Raw genomic sequence first — 22,185 nt, forward strand, 5'->3', positions numbered from 1 at the left:
TGAAGTAAACGATACAACTATGAAGTAGACGTTAAGACCAGATAAGACAGAAAACTTACTATATCTATCTGGACACGGGGAAAATTATACAGAAATATTAAATGAGTTTTCTATATCACACATCAGACCTGCACTTATTATGGTTATAGCAGTGCGAAGGGATGCCAGTGCAACCCATGGATGTACCAAAGGCATCTAAGTGTGTGAAGATGAGAAAGTAATAACACTGAAAGCTAGGAAACTGTATTGTCGACTACAGACAGGACAGAGAAGTTGGAAATTTATAGACTGAGTATATTTTCCTTCAAAGATTAAATTCCTCCAACTTGTTTTGAGGTAGAAACCTTCCAAACTGCTTGTATGGATTTTTGTAAGGCCTTTCTGTCTGTAGAGAGCGTGCTACCAGGCACAAGCAGAAGTAGTAACTGACGATTTCAAGACATTTGGTGCCAATGCCGGTTTCAAGGGGGCATTACTATCTGACTGGAACTTTTCGCTAAAAAGTTTTAGCCCTGGGTGGGCTGGATTTGTGAGGCAGTAGTAATTTTCCTAAGGTATGATTGGGTAACTGTCAGTGGATCAATTACTATCCATTTCGTGTAACGATTAAAAAAGATTTACTTAATATTGAATGCAATACATTTATTTTGCAATATACTTTTTATTAAATGAATGACAATTTAAAAAATAGTATTATATGGAACATGATATTTTTCTTTTATATTATAGACGTTATTACAAAATGCATTTACACAAACTAAATCAAGACTATACAGTTATAATACAAATGGGATATAACTCTCTTCAAAGACAAACCCATGTTCATAATAAAGGCATGTACCATAGCTGTGGCTGACTATATTGCAACTGCACGTGCATATTTTGTGTATACAGAATAGCAAAGATTAAAACCCCTGTAAAATACTTTACTGTAAAATACATAAGATACTGAATCCAGTTTAGCAGATACATGTCTTTAAACTTGTTTTAAAAAAAACTACATAAATAGCAAAACAAATACATGTACTTTGTGAAATGTAAATACATGTACTTTGTGAAATGTGTGTGTATATGTGTGTGTGCGATTTTTTATTTTTAATGTAGCTTTAACAATTTTTCAGTCATATCACTACGATGTCTGCAGTGTGACAGTTTATATTGATGTCTAGCACTGGGGCATCAAGCCGCAGACATGTAGCATGATGTCCCACCCAGTCACATTATCCTGACACCAGGCTGACCAGTCCTAACACTAACCTCTTAATGCTGAGCGCCAAACAAGACAGCTGTTAGTACCATTTTTGTAAGTCTTTGGTATGACCAGATTGGGACTTTGTGAAATGTGTCTAATACTGTATAACAGATCTGAATATATGTACCACAAAAACATACATACATAAGAATCTGCATTTTCCTTTGTAAAAGGCAATTACAAAATATTTACCATATTTTGTATCCTAGCATTTTTGTGTCACAAAATCACCTTCAACGTTAGCTACAACGTACTGATTATGAAAGAAATGATCATCAAACTGCATGGTCTTCAAACTGACTCTAAAAATTAGAAAACTTGATACATGAAAATTATAAACTGTTTGAATTTATGTTTTTTTCCATTTTTGTGAAAATAAGGCACTGTTTTACTTTCTTGTGTCAGTAATTACTGACTCAATGTGTAATTCATTCCTAAAACAGTTTTTTTTATATAAAAATTTTATGAACACTTATATCTTTCTCCTTCAAAAAATTATCATTTATTTACAAATTTCAATGAAACATTTAGTGTCGGGTATATAAAAGAAATTATCTTTTAGTAGAAATGCATGTTAATGTTAAGTTTTTACAACTGAAACTTACGCTCTGGGTTAGTAGTACAAAAACAAAAACATATATTTTCAATAAAATATAAGCAAACGATACAAGTGGAAAAATACAATCAACTAAAATTACCTGCTAAATTTGTCATTTATTCCTGTGACTCAGCTGATCATAATTTACAACAACGAATTTTTCAACATACTGAGAACTTTAAGATAAAAAATTTGAAACTGACTTTAATTCATTTTGCAAATTGTTGTAGGAACAACTGATGTGCCTTAGATGTTTCTGGGTTTTCTTTTCTATTACAAGTCATGTGGATTTTAAAAAACTTTCTGCTTCTGCAACCTAAACTATACAAGCAGAATCTTCACAGAACCCTCACCTAAACCTCCATAAAAGCTTTCTTTTCACAAGCAGAACTATGGCCTCTTTTCACAAGCAGAACTATGGTCTTGTAGAGAGTGCAGTGTGTATGCATGTAAACTAATTACATAACTATCTATAATACTTAAAATAGACTATAGAAGTTGAAACTGTTGATAATATTAGAGGCCAGGAAGTGGAGCAATTAACAACAGTAGCTTATATGTAGTTTATAGTAAATATAGTTTTTATACTTAAACATTAAAACTCTTTCAAAGACCTTTACACCTAAATCCTGTTTTTTTCACATTTATATTTTGTTGCAAAGACTGAGTGTGACTAGAGTTGTGGTAATCACTTATACGTTAATACATTAACTTCTAGATAATGATATTGAGAAATTAAAGGTTTAGTATAGAAAATACATTTACCTAACAGAAGGACTCAAGATATTTATAGAAATAGGATACCAGGATAACTTCTGTGAAGTCAGCTTGCTTGATTCATAAGATGGCAGCACCAGTTATTACAGGCATTGGTTTAGTGAATAGCGAAAATTAAGCATGTAATCAGAAGGTTTTTGTTTGCTGTAAATCTAACTTTCCATGTAGCTTAAAAACTAAGCTACAATATAATTCCCAGATGACATGCATTTTTTCTTCACAAATTGTTTTTAAAAAAGTTAACTCATATCTATACTTAGCTTAAACTACATTGGTCTATTATGAAAATCTTATACTGTATAGGTTTGTCGAAATTCTGTGAAAAGTATGAAAATCTTATACTGCATAGGTTTGTAGAAATTCTGTGAAAAGTATGAAAATCTTATACTGCACAGGTTTGTAGAAATTCTGTGAAAAGTATTGAAAATCTTATACTGCACAGGTTTGTAGAAATTCTGTGAAAAGTATGAAAATCTTAAACTGCATAGGTTTGTAGAAATTCTGTGAAAAGTATGAAAATTTTAACTGCATAGGTTTGTAGAAATTCTGTGAAAAGTATGAAAATCTTAAAATGCATAGGTTTGTAGAAATTCTGTGAAAAGTATGAAAACTTACAGTGCATAGTTCTGTAAAAATCTGTGAAAAGTATGAAAAATGTACACTATATTGTTCTGTACAAAATCTGTTAATATAAACTAAATAAAATCTATACATCTAATTAGCAAAATTCTTCTGCTTTTCTGAGTATCAAAACAGATACTTTTGCAGTTTGTAACATTAATATACCTGTAATTAAGCAACACAAAGGCACTGACCCAGACATGGAATCAAAAAACAGCACAATTTTAAAAAGTGATAGTCAATAAATCTGAGAGCATTTGCTAAGTTTCATTGTATGAACTTCTATGTATACTGAACTTCCCCTAAAAGAGCATTATTTACCAAGCCTCAGTAGCTGTAGATGGAGATTCCTTACTATGTTACACTGGGGTCCCTTGAGAGGACCTACACTGTACTGGCTGAAAGAAATTTCCAGGAATCCAAGACCATTTCTACATTTTCACCGCTAAATGTTGAAACAGTCTCCAATATTCATCATCAATAAAAAGAATTTTAAGATGGCCACCATGACAATCATACTGAATGTGTGATAACACCAATCTTGTTTATGTCAACTATACATCATAAGAAGTCTTTTGCTTAAAACCTTATGCTGATAACAGTATTTTCAAGATGGATATCTTAATGCTCATATTGTAAACAACATCAGGTAAGTTTCATTTTTGGAGAAAACCCGATTTCATCAATTCAGAAGTAGTACGAAAAAAATGTCTTAGAATAGTCACCATGTTAAACCTACTGGATGTCTGATTGGCATCATTTTATTTAAGACGAGCTAGTCACCATTCCAAATCTTCCTGTGAAAAACCCCATGCTGATATGACTTTCCAGCAATAACAAGATGTTCAAAGGAGTCAGAATGATGATATTAGATACTAGATTGTCATCATTTTCGTTTAGGAACAACTAGATGTCTAATAATTGTTTGAGAAAATCTCGTGTCATCCAGAAAAAGCAGCCTTACGAAGAGTTTCAAGATGGCGATCATACTGGGAGTAAGATCTGCACCATTCCCATTTTTGGTCAACTGAACTTCACAAGTCTTCTGGTGACAAGCTCAGGTTGATTTGACTTTCCCTTTAGGAAAAATAGTGATAACAATATTCTCAAGATGGCTGCCATCGTGGCCACATTGATAACATACTATTTTCACTCACACTCAGGAAGAACTTGGTATACCATGAAAACTATTGCTGAAAACCCCATGTCAATATAGCAATAACAATAACCAGATTTTCAAAATGGCCACCAGAGCAATCATACTGGATGTCTGAGTACTTCCATTTTCTGTTAGGTCCAAATGGGATGAATCTCTATGTAAAGCTTCATGGCAATCCTTCGTGTAGTTTAGCATCAATTACAAACTTTTGCTAATGAATGGATAGTCAACAATAAGACTGGGTATTTCATGAGAAATTTTCCTTGTGTGGAATAAAAATTTCTAATGGCAGACATGTTCAAGAAAATTGTCCCATCAAAAAGTGAGAATAATAAGGGAGGTCGGTACTATTTTAATTATCAAAATGTATGATTGTACATTAATTCCTTCCTACAGCAGAGTTTTTGCACACATTATGTATTCTAAAGACACAGTCATCAGTTATTTAGGTGTTTCCATCTAGCAAGTTCAATTTATCATTGCCAAGACACATGTAAAAGCATAAACAGAATGTAAGTGAATCACTATGCCTAGGATTGCTTTTCTCTCTTTCTCATTTACAAATGGTGACTCATCAGTACAATTTAAACCTTGCAAAAAACGAAATATATTTCAACAGATTTTTGGTCATTATACAAAGCATTCAAGGTTTATTTATAGCAAAGTTTTACTGATTGCCATACTCATAAAATTTAAATTTGTTAATATTGCTGTCGATACTCACAAGTTGAGTCAAACTGCAAACGATTAAGATCCTGATCTGCTGTAGCATAATGTGTCTATAGATCAGGGTCTATGTTGCTTGTTCTACTGATTACTCCTAACAAACTGCACAGACCCAAATCTGCTGATGCATGATGTGAATACAGATCTGGGTCTATGCAATTTGTAGTTTGCATAATCTAATAATTGAGTATATAAGGTAATACTGGAAGACATTATAAAAATGATTATCTTTCATTGAATGTATGTGTGTGGACCAGATATATCAAACATTACTTTCTCACACAACAAAATATATATATATATGTGGGAATGAGATAAACATTAACGTCTCATCTGTTATGTAACCTCTTCTGTTTCAAAATTTATTAGTGCACAATAAAAATCAAATTAAACACTATAATATTAAAGATTTCCCAATCATAATTCACACAATGATTAAACAAGTATTGTAATCATACAAGTGTTGTTCTGACTCAATTCACCCCAATTTACTTAAATATTTCATGTTTTTTTTAACTTTTAAACTAGATTAAGGAACTGAATACCTATGTACTTAAACAAACTGACCTTGGTCATTTGACTTGGATAATTTATGACTGATTAAATTTATGTAATTTCTCATTGTTAGCTTTAATGACATAAAATGTGTGTACAAACTTAACAACTGTTCTTATCTTTCCATTCCCAAGTGAGTCAACTACTTGTTACACATTTAAAATCAATACGCTTCCGAGTAATTTACAATTTACAGAATTATATTTTGCTTCCTAAGATCAAAATCTGTGGTAGCCAATGATCTGAGCTATGATTAATCTTTAATTTCCTCCATCAGTCTTTGCAGAGAATATCTTCCACATATTTCCCCAAAAGACAGTGTTGATATTTCCTTGATAAATATTAGACAACTTTAAATTATACTGTCATCATTGGACAAAATATCAGTAAACATGTACTTTTACAAACAAATGTTCTTAGGAAAAAAAGTTTTTTTTAGTCCCTACTGGAAGTATAAAAATAAAATCGGACTAAAACATCATACCAGGGCTAAATGGAAGAAATCATGCATGACACTGAAAAACACAACATGAAAAACACTAACCTGCTTTGAACACAGTTGGTAAAGATGCATCCATGATGTTTCAATTGAATACAAAATTAAAATTATTCATTATAATGGAAAAACAGATCAGCTGATAAAACCTATGCACTTGTAACTAAATGTATATAAATACTGCAATTTACCTAAATGGAGCTAACTTTTGCTGACATAAAATAAGTAATTTTGTCAAAAACTGCTGTTTTAACTTTTCGCAAGTTAGTGATTACAGATCAAGGGACTGCTTTTAATTATTTCAGCAGTGACATCTACAAGTATTTTCTTCCCTGACAAAAAATGTCTTCTAGTCAAACAAATTGTCTCTAAATATTCCAAGTACAAAAAAGCATTAATGAAACCTGATTATGTTATCTAGCTACAATGTCAGTCTGTTTAATGAGAAAAAGCAATCATGATACCTGATTATGTTATTTGGCTGAAATGTCAGTCTGTTTAATGAGAAAAAGCAATCATGAAACCTGATTACGTTATCTGGCTGAAATGTCAGTCTGTTTAATGAGAAAAGGCAATCATGAAACCTGATTATGTTATTTAGCTGAAATGTCAGTCTGTTTAATGAGACTAAAATGACACAGTCAAGCTTATTCACATTGCTGGTTGGAATCAGAAATGAGAATGTCCCTTCTATGTCTGTTTTCAGCTTTAGTTATTCTGTTTTCTAAACTGCCAGTTTAATGAATGGCATTATGAGGCCTATTCCTGTGTCAGTTGATTGCCAGTTTAATGAGTGGCATTATGAGGCCTATTCCTGTGTCAGTTGATTGCCAGTTTAATGAATGGAACGATGAGGCCTATTCCTGTGTCAGTTGATTGCCAGTTTAATGAAAGGCATTATGAGGCCTATTCTTGTGTAAGTTGATTGCCAGTTTAATGAAAGGCATTATGAGGCCTATTCCTGTGTCAGTTGATTGCCAGTTTAATGAAAGGCATTATGAGGCCTATTCCTGTGTCAGTTGATTGCCAGTTTAATGAAAGGCATTATGAGGCCTATTCCTGTGTCAGTTGATTGCCAGTTTAATGAATGGCATGATGAGACCTATTCCTGTGTCAGTTGATTGCCAGTTTAATGAATGGCATGATGAGACCTATTCCTGTGTCAGTTGATTGCCAGTTTAATGAATGGCATGATGAGACCTATTCCTGTGTCAGTTGATTGCCAGTTTAATGAATGGCATGATGAGACCTATTCCTGTGTCAGTTGATTGCCAGTTTAATGAATGGCATGATGAGACCTATTCCTGTGTCAGTTGATTGATTATGGCACCCTATGCTCCTTATTAACAAGCTGCAAAATCTACTCAATGATTATAAAAACAAATTTTAAAAAATGTAACCAAAACCATAAAGCAAACTGTTGTTGTTTTTGTTGTTGGGTTTAACGCCATTTTTCAGTACATGATAGGCTATACATGGCGGCCAGTATTAATGGTGGAGGAAGAACCCGGGAAAACCCAGGAAAGAACCACTGACCCACGAGAAGCTACTGGCAAGCTTTCTCACATACCCACATTGGCCAAATCCGAGACTCGAACCAATGCAGACAGAGGTGAGATGGCAGTGATCCGTAACAGAGAGCGCTTTAGACCACTCAGCCACTCGGGGCCCCTAAAGCAAACTGTCTTACTGTGACTAAAATTCCAGTCAAAGTGTGAATGAGTTTGTCACAGAAAGAACTGTCTTAGTTTCATAATGATTTCTGTCATGTATAATAATATATTGAGGGTATTGAAAATATAAGCAAATAAAAACTTTGAACCATAACCCTACTGATGATAATACTGTGAAATGTAACTGCCAAGCCACAAACATAAACTCAACAATGGAGGGGGGCTGAGATTTTCTTTTTTACCCGGATATTTTTTAACCACAAGATAATATTTTTAACTAAAATGATTGACAGAATATTGTCCTTTTTTTTCTACAAGTCAGAGCAAGAAAATTCATAATTATCCAGTAATTAACAGCTTTAATCATTCTAACTAATGTGGCCATTGTCTGTTTGACATGCCCTTACAGCAATGCATATGCTTAAAAAAAAGTTCAACAAGATCTTCAGTATAGTCTGAACAAGTTTACTACCCAGTCTCTAATGACTCTGTGAACCAATGACAGCAGTAAAGACTGCATCCAGTTAAGACTGCATTCCATTTTGATTATATGTATATACGTACATGTGCACATGCATGTGTGATGATATTTAACAATGCTAATTCTACCAACTATTAGTTTCTTTGAAAGTTTATTAAATTCTTCCAAAGAAAATTTTATTTTCATTTATTCAAGTGTGAATTTTTATAGACTTATATTAGAAGATGACATTTTCAATTGTACAACTTGTTGTTTTCTTTTATTCTGTGCACTGTGCCTCTCACTCACCCCACTCCTAGCTCCAACACACTTGATAAGTATCCATACACCCATCAGTCCAACACTTCCTAGAAGGCTGGCAGGTGCATTTCAAATGATTTTAAATTAGGACCTTCTGACATGCAAATCTACATAAGAAACCATGCTTCAGGTTTGGTAAACATATACAGGACAAAAATCAAGAGATGCCCTGGGTGACTGAGTGGTCTAAGGCACCTACATTACAGATTACTGACATCTCACCTGTATCTGCATGGATTCAAGTCTATGGCTTGGCCTGTGAGAAAGCTTGCTATAGAAGCTTCCTGTGGGTTAGTGGTTCTTCACAGAGTTTTCTTGGGTTCTTCTTCCACCAGATATGCTGACTGCCATGGGTAAAAATAGCATTAAACCACAACAACAACAACAAAAATCAAGGTATCACAAGTATATAAATCAGGCAGTGATGTCAATTGGAAGATAATTGTTACGATGACTTTCAATTTTGTTTATTAAAAAAGAGAATACTAGAAAAGATTTACTGTATGGTGTTGGACAAATCTAGATACAACAAAATAAAATGTTATTATAACCTTACAGTCAACAATGTGTCTGTTACAGAGATGGAAAAAAAAGATAAACATTATCATGACAAGTACTTATTTTCGTATATGAATGTAGCAATGTACTGAATACAACTTTACATCAAGCTTTATCACTATGTAAGTGATAATACATGTGTGTAGTGTGGTGAACTTAAAGACATCTAACACTTATTCCATGCCAGTGATCGACTAAGGAGACTGGAAAAGGCTAACAACTCCCAGTACTTAGGCTTATAAAAAGCTCTCTTGCAGATAAATCTTTTTCAAAATTGAGCCAAAGATTAACTGCATATATTAAAATTATACAATTCAGTTAGTACACATTATTGGTCAATGTCCGAGTGCATCTCAAAGCATTTTATATTTTAACAGTGAGTAGATACATGGAAAAAAGTAAATGTCAAGTAAGTGATACACATAGTCTCTAATGCAAAAGGAATTATCAAAATATATATATATATATATATATATATATATATATATACATGTGCATCAAAACCTAAGCATTTATATAACCTTTATATTATATACAAGATATTAAATAGTATATTATTTATGATAACAATGTATTAAAGTTAATTCTAGTAATGTTACATAAAAATATTCATTAAAGCTAAAATTATGGACTCTAACTTGCAGAAATGATATATTTGGAATGTAACTGATTGAAGCTTTAACTTATAAAAAAGGTGCTAACTGAAGTAGTATGTAACAACAATATTAATTTCTACACCAATACTGAGTGCATAACAAAACATTTTAAAGATAAGGAAAAGTAGCAGAGATCATGTTTTATAAAAAATAAAGAAAGAAATGAAATTACTGAACTTAAAGCAATGCCTAAACCCTGAGATATCAGCTTAGCATGAACTGTGGATTCTTGGGCACAAAACATGGAGGTTAACTAAGGTTTGGTCACAGTCAGTATCATGTTTAGCACCTTTTGAAGGAATGATTTGGACAATCGTTACACAAAGGTCAGAAAATCTTTTTTCAGTCTAGGACAGACTGAGTGTATGTACTTCCCCTGCTCTTGCTGATATTGGTGTCATTTCACATCCAGATGTAATCACCTATTATACATATCAGCTTTACAAAGAGGCAGACTGTGATCAAAATGCAAATTTAATGCTGTACTAAAACCAGTCTATGAAGAATGAAATATAGGTCAAAGGGTCATACTGGTGTTACATATTTGTACTGCTCACAGAGAAACATGCAATCACACTAAGACTCTACTAAGAAAAAAGCAAATGAAATGTACATAAATACTACAATTATGCAAACTCAGTATATGATGATATACATTCACCATACAGCCAGTATGAAGATGGTCAAACCCTATATAAACATACATGCCTTCATAACCCTGAGAACTACTCTTGTAATAAGGGGCGTAGTGCTAGCAAAGATGCAAGCATGAAATACCCAGGACAGAATTTCATGACTCTCCTATGACCAATGCCTCCAATGTAAAAATTAAACATTTGACTATAAAGTCATTGCAGCCTGAAATGTTGGTCATAGGAACTACTTATGTGGTAAGACTGTAGTACTAATGAAGATGCATCTCCTCACCAGTCTATCATAACTGTGAGCAGGATATGATGTCACTTCAGAAGGAAGAGACATCTGTGCAGGTAATACCTAAATGTTAAATGCAGATTAAAGCTTAACTAACCAGGCAAGGAATCAAAAGGTAACAATCTGCAGTACATGAGAGCTCACTCATTATGCAAGCACAATTTACCATTCATTTATGTGCACAACCCCCTGGATTTCTATTCAGAAAGGCAAGGTATACATATAAAATTATAATTATGAAATGATGCCCATATACCAAAACAAAGAGGAAAGCACATATATGCATTTTGACTTTGGTAATACACCTGATTTTTAATTAAGAAATATAAGAAAACATAAAATGAATTTCAAGATGGATGGAAAGAACATTTTAGTGTCCCCTCCACTGCTACCTTTTGAGCAAGAGCACAGACAAATTGTATTGCACATTGATGTTTGGGAACTAAACACAAGCCTTGTACATGAAAATCACAATTTGTAAAACATTCACTAAATGATATTGATGCAACAAGGTATTTTGTCATGGCAGGCTGCTACTGTACATCATTTTTTTAAAATACACATCTGTACTATAGAAAAGCCAAATGAAGGCAGCACTGAGACACATATATACACATATTTAAAAAAATAAAGGATACCACTATTTGTAATAGTTTGAATATTAACAATATACATTAATAATACATATTTTTTAAATTTAAACTAGAAAAGGAATAATAACTTCTAGCCACATGCCCTTGTTAAACAAAATCCCATTAGCCTGGTATCTTTAATATGTGTTTGAGCAGAACACTTACACTCTAAATCACAATTACCACATTGAATACTTGCAGGTACTCTGTGTTCAACAAAGTTTGCTTGCATGGAGAAAAGAAAATGACCACAAAAAGATTCCTTTAAAATATGTCAAATTCTATTATTCCTAGATCTAACCTTGCCTTGAATACCATTAATTTCTTTTTACGTTAAAAAATACTCAAGCATTAAGAACACTGGTCCAGAACAGCATTAATATATTTACCTCAATGGATATAAATTTATTTATTTATCAAACCCATACATAAACCTCTCAAAAATTGTGTTATTTCACTGATGAATATCTCCATAACAGATTAAATAATTGTTTCTTGTGATCACTAGGCAACAAGGTATAAGCATTAAAGACCACCTACACACATGGTTTCACAATCATTCCCAAAAGCACAATAGATTCACCATTTTGGAACTGAAGACAAGAATCTTAGGCCACGGATTCTTTTTCTGCATTTAATGGTTCAGCTCCATCTTCCTCGACTTTCAAGGGAGACTTTTTAACTTTGCCTCCTTTCATAGGTGCTTTCCCTTTGCCAATATGTGGTTCAGGGGCCTTATTCTTGTCCAAAGCAGATGGGATTCCCTTCTTATCAAGTATCTCAGGTGTTTTTTCATTACCAGCAATACCTTGTGGATCAGTTTCTACATCACTGGTGCTGCTGAGTGGTTCTTTGTCATCAGGGGCATAATGGTAGTTTGAGGAGTCCGCTACATTGACGTATGTACTTTGAATGTTAGTTCTGTGCTGTCCCTGGTGCATTGCTTGCTCCAAAACAGTCATCATATCTTGTATCTCCCTTGCTAACTCGCTGAAGGTAGGCCGATTGTGGGCATCCATTACCCAGCATTTTTGCATAACTGTAAATCTGGAAGGATAATATATCGTAATTTATTCATTTTTTACTTATGATAATTTGAAACATCAAACTAAAAAGATGATGTAATTATGTATGTGCACACTGGAGCTGCTTAAGTATTGGTAGCAGTACTTAGGGTTTAACTATATAAGTTTCTCAGATATTAGTCAGTGCTTGTGTGTTAACTAGACAAGCTGCTCGGATACTAGTGTCAGTACTTGTGTGTTAACTAGACAAGCTGCTCAGATATTAGTGTCAGTGCTTGTGTGTTAACTAGACAAGCTGCTCGGATATTAGTGTCAGTACTTGTGTGTTAACTAGACAAGCTGCTCAGATATTAGTGTCAGTGCTTGTGTGTTAACTAGACAAGCTGCTCAGATATTAGTGTCAGTGCTTGTGTGTTAACTAGACAAGCTGCTCAGATATTAGTGTCAGTGCTTGTGTGTTAACTAGACAAGCTGCTCAGATATTAGTGTTAGTGCTTGTGTGTTAACTAGACAAGCTGCTCAGATATTAGTGTCAGTGTTTGTGTGTTAACTAGACAAGCTGCTCATATATTAGTGTCAGAGCTTGGGTGTTAACTAGACAAGCTGCTCATATATTAGTGTCAGTGCTTGTGTGTTAACTAGACATTCAAGCTGCTCAGACATCAGTGTCAGTACTTTTGTAATACACTATGAAGGCAGTTACAAAATTTGATTTAATTTTTTTCGGACACAGTGAATACGTAAGTAGTGAAGACTCTATTTTGGGAAAATTCAATGAATCAACCAGTCCTATATATTAAATAAATCTTATATGAACTAGTGGTAACCCCACTTTAATATCATGCCTGCTGTATTGCTCAAGGGTGACCCCTTTGTCATAGAAGCCATGTCACTTGACTCATAATCAGCTTAACATTTTTCTTTATTTTCTGGTTTTTATATTACACATATTATTTTTTGCACAATAGGAATTTATGTCTAAAACAGTTAATCACTAGTGCAATTACTCATTTTCAAAGAAGTAACATGTCATGCTGCCACAGAAACACATCAACTGCAACCATGCTGTACCATATCTCTATACTTTCTTAAAATTTCCTGTCTTTATTGGCTGCTATTTATGTGCTTATAAATATATACCTGTCAAATAAGCATGAACCCAAAATTCAACTTTGATTGTATCAATACAGTTTCCACTAGTTTCCAGTCTTCTTTAAAACATAAGCATGAACCCAAAATTCAATTTTAATTGTATAAATACAGTTTCCACTGGTTTCCAGTCTTCTTTAAGCATGAACACAAGATCCTAATGTACCTTTGATGCTCTGATACACTTGATTTAACAAAGATCAGCTCTATGAATTAGAGATGATCAGTATACAAATTTAAAGCTACAGAACTGTAAGAGCATACTAAAAGTTAACCAGTCTGTGATTCATAAAATACAAGTCACAGTGACCAACCTTTATGCTGACCTGCTTCCAAATGCAGTTCATTTACCACAATGATTTAGTCAACCTGCCTGTCACACGCCTAGAACATGGATTAATTAAGAGACTGGTATACCTACTTTATGTTGCATATTATACAGCTCTTAAGTGATTATAATTCCAAGGAAACAAGGGTCATTTGACTCTACCCTCACCATTTATGTGTCTTTCATTTCAAGTATGTAATCCACTATCATTTTACACTAATTAAAATAGATTAAGTCTAAAATAGTCATTTACATTTGCCAGTAATCATTCTTAAGATTGATGGACATGTTTTAATGATTTGCAAACATAGAGTCCCAATAATGTTTTTCTGCTGATCCATTACTATGCTTGATCTAGCAAAGCTCCTATCTAGAAATTATATTTGTCTGCAACCCATACATTACTTCAATGATGCTGCATAGAGATTTACATCAATGTGCCTACTGTTTGGGTCCAGTACGTATGAAAGAAGGCTTGCAGAGTTTGTTTTTGTTGATTTTATTTTTCTTCATGGCAACCTTCATTTTGATTAATACATAAGAATCATTATACCTATAAGTATTCATGCATATCCAGTCACCAGCTAAATATCAATGAAACATTATTTATATATATATATATATATATATATATATATATATATATATATATATATATATATATATATATATATATACACTCAGTCAACATCAATATATCCATGTACTATTTATTTATTCTCAGTAACCAGCATGTCATCTAGGTATTATTCATGTATATTCATTTACATGTATGATATCCATGTAGTATTTATGTATGCTCAGTCATGAGCAGGATATCCATTTAGCATTTATATTTACTCATTTACCAGCAGGATATTTATATAGTATTTATGTTTACTCATTCACTAGCAGGATATCTATTTAGTATTTGTTTACTCATTCACTAGCAGGATATTTATGTAGTATTTATGTTTACTCATTCACTAGCAGGATATCCATGTAGTATTTATGTTTACTCATTTACCAGCAGGATATTTATGTAGTATTTACATTTACTCATTCACTAGCAGGATATTTATGTAGTATTTATGTTTACTCATTCACTAGCAGGATATTTATGTAGTATTTATGTTTACTCATTCACTAGCAGGACATCCATTTAGTATTTATGTTTACTCATTCACCAGCAGGATATCCATGTAGTATTTATATTTACTCATTCACTAGCAGGACATCCATGTAGGGGCCCCGAGTGGCAGAGTGATTTAAAGCACTCTCCGTTATGGATCACTGCCATGTCACCTCTGTCTGTGTGGGTTCAAGTCTCGGATTCAGCCAATGTGGGTATATGATAAAGCTTGCCAGTAGCTTCTTGAGGATCGTTGGTTCTTTCCGGGGTTCTTCCTGAACCATTAATCTGGCCACCATGTATAGCCTATCGTGTGCTAAAAAATGGCGGTAAACCCTACAACAACGACAACAACGACGACAACATCCATGTAGTATTTATGTTTACTCATTCACTAGCAGGATATCCATGTAGTATTTGTTTACTCATTCATTAGCAGGACATCCATTTAGTATTTATGTTTACTCATTCACTAGCAGGATATCCATGTAGTATTTACGTTTACTCATTCACTTGCAGGATATCCATATAGTATTTATGTTTACTCATTCACTAGCAGGATATCCATTTAGTATTTATGTTTACTTATTCACTAGCAGGATACAAAAAATGAATAAAAGTGTACAAAAATATGTATATACATACGTGACTTTTAGCAATTATTGCATTATATTATTTATATATACACACTTCTAAACAATGCCTGTGTTACAGGTATTTTCAAATACATATTTCTAATTAATTATTGTATTGTATTTTATATACTTGGTTCTTAGGGCTGTTACTTTTAAACAAACATGGTCACCAGGAATGGCAGTTATTTTTAAATATCTGCCAGCGTATATTGATCATTCAGAGATTATATGAAAATAATACAAAATTCAAAATGTTCTGTGTGTGACTACTCCACACTAAAAATGCCTTTCCTAGGTATGTTTTAAAGAACAGCCCTTAATACTTATGGCATTCCAAGTGTTTTCTATATATAATTCTTAGCAAATACTAAATTTACATGTATTTTATATTGATAGTTCTCAGCAATTAGTGTAATATGCAGTTTTTGTGAGTCTGTATGTGTTGGCCAGAGGGGGACTAATTTAAATTATATAATTCCTACCTGGTACAACTGCATTTCTTTCCTTTTCTGGGACTACAGTACCTGTTCCATGCCAATTATTCACTCCTCCAATTTGAACTGGAGGGTCAGAATTTGAAAAGAACACGATCACAGTCCAGCTCCATAGTCATTTGAAAAGAACATGATCACAGTCCAACTCCAAAGTCATTGAAAATGATCACAGTCTGACTCCATAGTCATTTGAAAAGAACATGATCACAGTCTGACTCCATAGTCATTCTAACTTTTGAAATGGGATCCTCTTTTGATTTGGACTTAGAATAGAGGACATTGGAGCATGGTGGGAGGTGGGAATCTTTGCAACAGTAGCAGGTAGTATTACATAATTAAATCAGTTTTACCCCACCCCTCCCCATCACTAAAAACCCTCTACATTTTAATAGCAGTTAACGTTACCTGCTACTATTGCATTGTTTAATTTACCAGTCAAGACGAAGAGTGATGGCCTCAACAACTCTGCTATAAAAAAATTCTTCTGTACCGAAATGATCAGAGTCTTCACTAAGGAAAAGTATGTTTATTCTGATGTGCCAAAGATTCAAGGTAAAAGGAGACAATAGTGTGAGTGTAGTGGTCTAGGTATATAAGTCACTTACTGACCAGCCTACCAGCCTGTACCAGGTCTGGGCTTTTTGGTCTAGTGGTATGTATGCCCAACCATGAAACAGATGGACCAAGTCTGATTCTCGACCATCACACTTAGAATTTGTCTTCTCTCCTGCTACATTTGGGGACTAGCTGGGAACTGGGTTTGACAGCTCTTGGAGACAAGTCTGGTTGACATTCAAGGACAAATGTTGAGGCCATGGGAGGGAGTGTAGCAGTCTAGGTATACAAGGCCACTTACCAACCTAGCTGTTCTACCTCTTTTTAGTCTAGTGGTACATATGCCCATCTGTGAGACAGAAGAACCAGGTTTGATTCTTGAATGTTATACATAGAATTTGTCTCCCTCCTGTTATATTAGACTGCCAGAAAGTGGCTCTCATAACATCATCTGAAATGAGTGATTCCAAAAATACACAAGATGTAGCAATATGACTAGATTCAAGAGTTTTAATGCTCATGGAAAAAAGGTATCTCTCAGTGATGGTCTGATAATCAACTCTTGATAATGAGGACCAAATCATAATTACTATTTACTGTAAACAACCTTCTTCCACTAACAATACATGAAGCTCACTCCTTCACGTCACTAATGCCAAACAAAACTCAAGTCAACGGTTCATAAGATGATTTTGGCAACACCAAATGAATTAATGTAGGCATCAATGGGTAAGATAACTGTCTTTAAAGCTCCAACTACCTGATAAAATCAGACACCAAATTGCATCTTTCCATGAATAGGAGAACAAAATTTGCAACTGTGCTCAAAAGAGGTTCAACAGGCTTCCTTCCTACTGCATTAATCACAGAAAATTCTCCTCTTTATGTCATAAACCTTGGATGTAGATTGGCCCCTAGCCTGGACAGTGCAGTTGGCAACCTTGCTCAAAACCTGGTCCTGGTGGATTGCTTGCTTGAGATGAGCCCAGTGTGAATGTGGAGAATCTTTTGACTATTATGCAAGAGAGACAGCACACCTCTTGGAATACCTCTTGGCTGAGACAAACCTTAGGTATTTCCCGTGTAAAGGGAAGATTTGGATGTGACGGTATCATGGCAACTGATGGAGACTGACAAGTCACAGGGCCTTATGGCTTTCTTGATCAAGACAGTAGTTTCCATCTTGAAAAAAATGCAAAAAGGTTGATTATGCGTCAACCTTTTGGTCATTTTTCACCTTCTTCAGTTTTCTTTTGCGCAGAAGAGTGTATACCTCTCCTTTAATTAATGCCAGTTTATACTAATTAAAGATGGGATCCATGATAGGAAAAGATGTTCCTTGAAACAAAGCTTTTTGCCATTCTTAACTATGGAATGGCCCCACACATCATCTGTAATGCCTGACCAAACCCCTGAAAAAAAAGAATAGATAAGCTCCTACCAGGATACTGGAAGAGGAAGACTATGCATAAAATAGGCTGCAGTCCTCTAGGGATGACCTCCCTCCTTGGGGAAGGGAGAGGAGTCTGAAGAATTTCTCCCCTGGCCTTTCCAACTGCCTCCTCCAGTAAATAATGGGCAAAAGGATGCTCTTAACTGAAGCTGCTTGTTTGACAGTTGAGGCTGTGCCTGCTTGAAGAACTTGAGAAGGTCCCATAGGGCTGCCAGGTTTGGCACAATTTTGGCTTGTTTGAAAGGGTTCAAAGCTGCTACCAGGGACCTGTGTTGTTGGTCCCTCAAATCCTGTGATGCCAAAGAGTGGATGGTTCCACCTCAAGAGTTGCAAACCTTAAAAGGTTCTTGCTGTTTCAGCAAGACCTTCAAAGTCTCCCTGTTGGCATCCCTATGGAGGTGAAGAAGCTCAGTAGAGAGTACCAACAACATGATTTCTTCACTACAGCCTCCACTAAACACTGAAGCTACACTTCACTACAGCCTCCACTAAACAGTGAAGCTACACTTCTCTATAGCCTCCACTAAACAATGAAGCTACACTTCACTACAGCCTCCACTAAACAATGAAGCACTGCTGAAGATGAAGACTCTTCTTGCAAGGGAATGAAAAAGGCTGCTGACATGTGAAAGAATTATCAAAAAACCATAGGCCTTAAACTCCAAGGGCTCCTGGATTTTAATGAGGGGTTGAGCCCATAACCTACTCAATATCCCCACTTGTGGTGCCCCAGAGTTCAAGGGAGGGGAAGGGATTAAGAGGCCAGGCTAGTGCAAGTTCATGGCCATAACATGATGGGCCTGTAAGTTACAAAGTGGACCATTCTATAAACATGCTCCATGTATTCCTCTGAGATCCAGGGTGGGAGAAGGCAAACTGTGTTCTGCCTATTGAAGATTGCCATATATATTATATGCAACACTGATCTCACAGTCATGATGTTACGAATCAACTCAACTGTTTCTAAATGGAAAACTGATTGAAGGCATTTGCAAGAAAAAACATTCATAGACACTTGGAACATGTAACTGATGATACAAGCAGTCCTAATAGGAGACATTAACTTTTCAGATTGTAGACAATAATCACCTGATTTCAGAACTGCAGATCTAGCAGGTGATGTAGAGGGAAAGAGGAGTGGACAGAAAACTTCTTCAGTCCAAGCTTGAAAGGCAGAGTTTCATTCATTATAGTAAGATCTAATAATGACGAGAGAACTTGAGGGCCAAATTTTTTTGGCTTGGATTAAGGTAGTGAAGCCGATGTCTCTTGTGATACCTTTTAAGTAGTTAGAGAAGAATGTCATGGATGGTGGTTCACTACACTTGCAAACATGTTATAAATAAAATCCCCTTACTTCTAAGGTGTCACTAAGTAGAGGCTCCATTTAGGATGCAGAGGTCTGAGGGCCAGTTAACAGACATCTCTTCGGAACTGAGGCACCAAGATGAATATCATATGCAGGAAGTGACTAGAGGTAATATGTGGGTTAAATTGATCTATGAGGGCATTACTAAACTGAGCATAGTATGCAGGAAGTGTTAGGCAGCACTGTGCAAGTTGTGGAACTGAAAACGTTTCTGGTGGCTTATATAGTATGATTGATTGTTGTCATGCCCATTGCAATCAGAGTTAAATGGCTGAAACTGGTGATGAAGGAACATGGCCATCTTGGCTGGCATGATGTCCAGTTCTTGAGGTTGAGATGGGGTACTAGATATTAGCACCGTCCATAATTCTGGTAAGCAAGGCTGTAACTGAGGCTGTTGTTGCTCTCTATCTCACTCCCCAGTAAATATGGTTTTGAACCCTTGTGTGCAACCTGATGTTTTCGTCCCTCAAGGAATGACAACAGAAAAATATACGCACACTAAGTGCTTGTCAGACTGCCCGTGCTCAGTCTAAATCTATAACACAAATCAGAGTAGACCATATAAATACCTGTAAAAGGGTGCACATGGCCTGTACAGGTAGAAAATTTGAGCAACACTATTAATATTTACAAAGTGGATGTTAAATAATCAATTCTAGTAACAGATAACTTGTAGAAAGGTAAAATTTGACTGCTAATACAGGTAAAATCACTGAAGCATCACTTCAGAAAAGTCAGAAATTTAGAGAGAGTACTTCCCATTGAAGATGAAATTCCAACTCGTTTTGAGGTAGAAAAGTGCTGTGTATGGATTTTGCAAGGCCTCTCTGTCTGTACAGAGTGTGCTACTTGGCACGAGTCATGCAGTACTTTATGAATTCGCAGGATTTGTTGCCAAACCCAGTGTCAAAGGGAGATCACTCTATCTGCCTACTAGGTGGGCAGAAAACGTTTAGCTTTTTTGGCTAAAAAGTTTAACCTGGGCAGGCTGGATTTGCTAGGCAGTAGTAGTTCTCCTATGGTATTATGATTGGGTAATATATTTGAAGAAGAAACTAAAATCCTGGAGTCGCAAACTCATACTACTGAGTGTTAATCATTACATTATTTCCTACATATCTGAATGTAGCTTACTATTAAACTAAGACTAATTCAGGAAGCATTTAATTATACAGCTCTATTTGAGTGTTGTTTAGTGAGCAAGTATTAACATTTCAAATGTGCATTCAGAACTTGAACCTGTAATATTGTTAATATTAAATGAATCTACCATCATGCAACATGGATTGTGCTTATGGTAGCAGCAATGTGCAGACAATTCTGAACTAAATGCTTACAATTCAAATGTTTTCCACAATTTGAAAGCATTATATAAAAAAATCTTTGTTTTCAGTTCATCTATGGAATATATGTTGTTTATTTTGACTTTGTAAGCCATCCATAAAAAACGGTAATTGTTTATGGCATAGGACTTAAACTGTTCTATGGAAACCATTTTCCTTCTTGGAGTCCCTCAGACCTAGACCTTTGATCTATTAATCCCAGAATCAATCTGTATTTTTTCTGTCTCATATGCAAGCTATTTTTATTCAAGGCATGTGATATTGAACTTTCTGGTACTGTGGACATAGTTTTCCTTCATTTGGTCCTTGTGCCCTTGTTCCTTTGGCTTTTGGACCCCAAAATGAATAGGTATCTTCCTTGTCTCAAATGCATGTCATCCATAATGTTTGGTCAAAGAACTCAAGATACTGTTGTCAAACTCGTTTTCTTCTTAGAATAAGTGACCTTGATATTTGACCTTTCAAACCCAAAATCAATACAAGTCATTTTTATCTCAAATGCAAGCCACTGACCAGATTTGATCAAGGTCTCTAGCATAAAAGTCTAGTTACTGTGTGAAAACAGATTTCCTTCTTTCACTACCTCTGACCTTAACCAGTAATCTTTTGAGACCCAAACTGATAGCTTTCTTAATTGCTCAAGATGTGAATTACATATAAACTTTGGTAATGTAAATTATGGAGTTTTCAAGACACTGTGTACAGATGAAATAAGGAATAAACAGAAGAATGGATGGAAAGAATCATAACATGATATGCTCCACCTTATGGAAGGCATATATGAATATATTACTATCTCCATTCTACTGCTCGGCTAGAATCAATGATGCCAGTTGTGTCTGGAAACAAATGAGCCCTGATAACAGCTTTGGATGTGATAAGAAAATGGTTCAGATCATTAGATATTCAAGAAAGAATGTCACAGATGACTGGAGGATATATTAATGATCCACAAGATTATATGACTTAGATTTATTTAATACAACAATACAAATATGACAAGATCATAAAAACTTACAACTGATCAGGGCAGTACTGAGGTTGGGGGAGTCGTCTGCCTTTCTTCAAGTAACGCACTATATCCCAGTTGTCCACCTCAGGATAAGGATTAACTCCCCTTGTCATCAACTCCCATAAGACAACGCCATACGACCACTGAAAATAAAGAAAAAGTGGATTAAATCAATACACAACAACTGGCTGGAACATAATTATCAATAACCTCCCTGTCAATAAAGCAGTATCAGCAACAACAATAAAAAACAAAAATTTGAAGAGATGAATAATACAACAATTAATTTGT

The 22,185-nt window shown here is 34.8% G+C and overlaps 1 protein-coding gene across 1 annotated transcript in view; it reads right to left on the reverse strand.

Moving 5' to 3' along the window:
• Positions 1-627: 627 nt before the first annotated feature.
• The window catches only part of LOC149789076 (hepatocyte growth factor receptor-like), a 134,414-nt gene continuing 112,856 nt past the window's right edge, over positions 628-22,185 (reverse strand). The window contains exons 18-19 of the mRNA XM_089975258.1: positions 21,901-22,037; positions 628-12,464 (exon numbers count right to left, since the gene is read on the reverse strand). Coding sequence (XP_089831384.1) covers positions 12,026-12,464; positions 21,901-22,037 — 576 coding nt within the window. The 3' untranslated portion in view covers positions 628-12,025. The remainder of the gene's footprint in view (positions 12,465-21,900; positions 22,038-22,185) is intronic.

This window comes from Sinohyriopsis cumingii, chromosome 11 (genome assembly GCF_028554795.1).
Source record: "Sinohyriopsis cumingii isolate HCF-2022 chromosome 11, ASM2855479v2, whole genome shotgun sequence".
NCBI classification, from domain to species: domain Eukaryota; kingdom Metazoa; phylum Mollusca; class Bivalvia; order Unionida; family Unionidae; genus Sinohyriopsis; species Sinohyriopsis cumingii.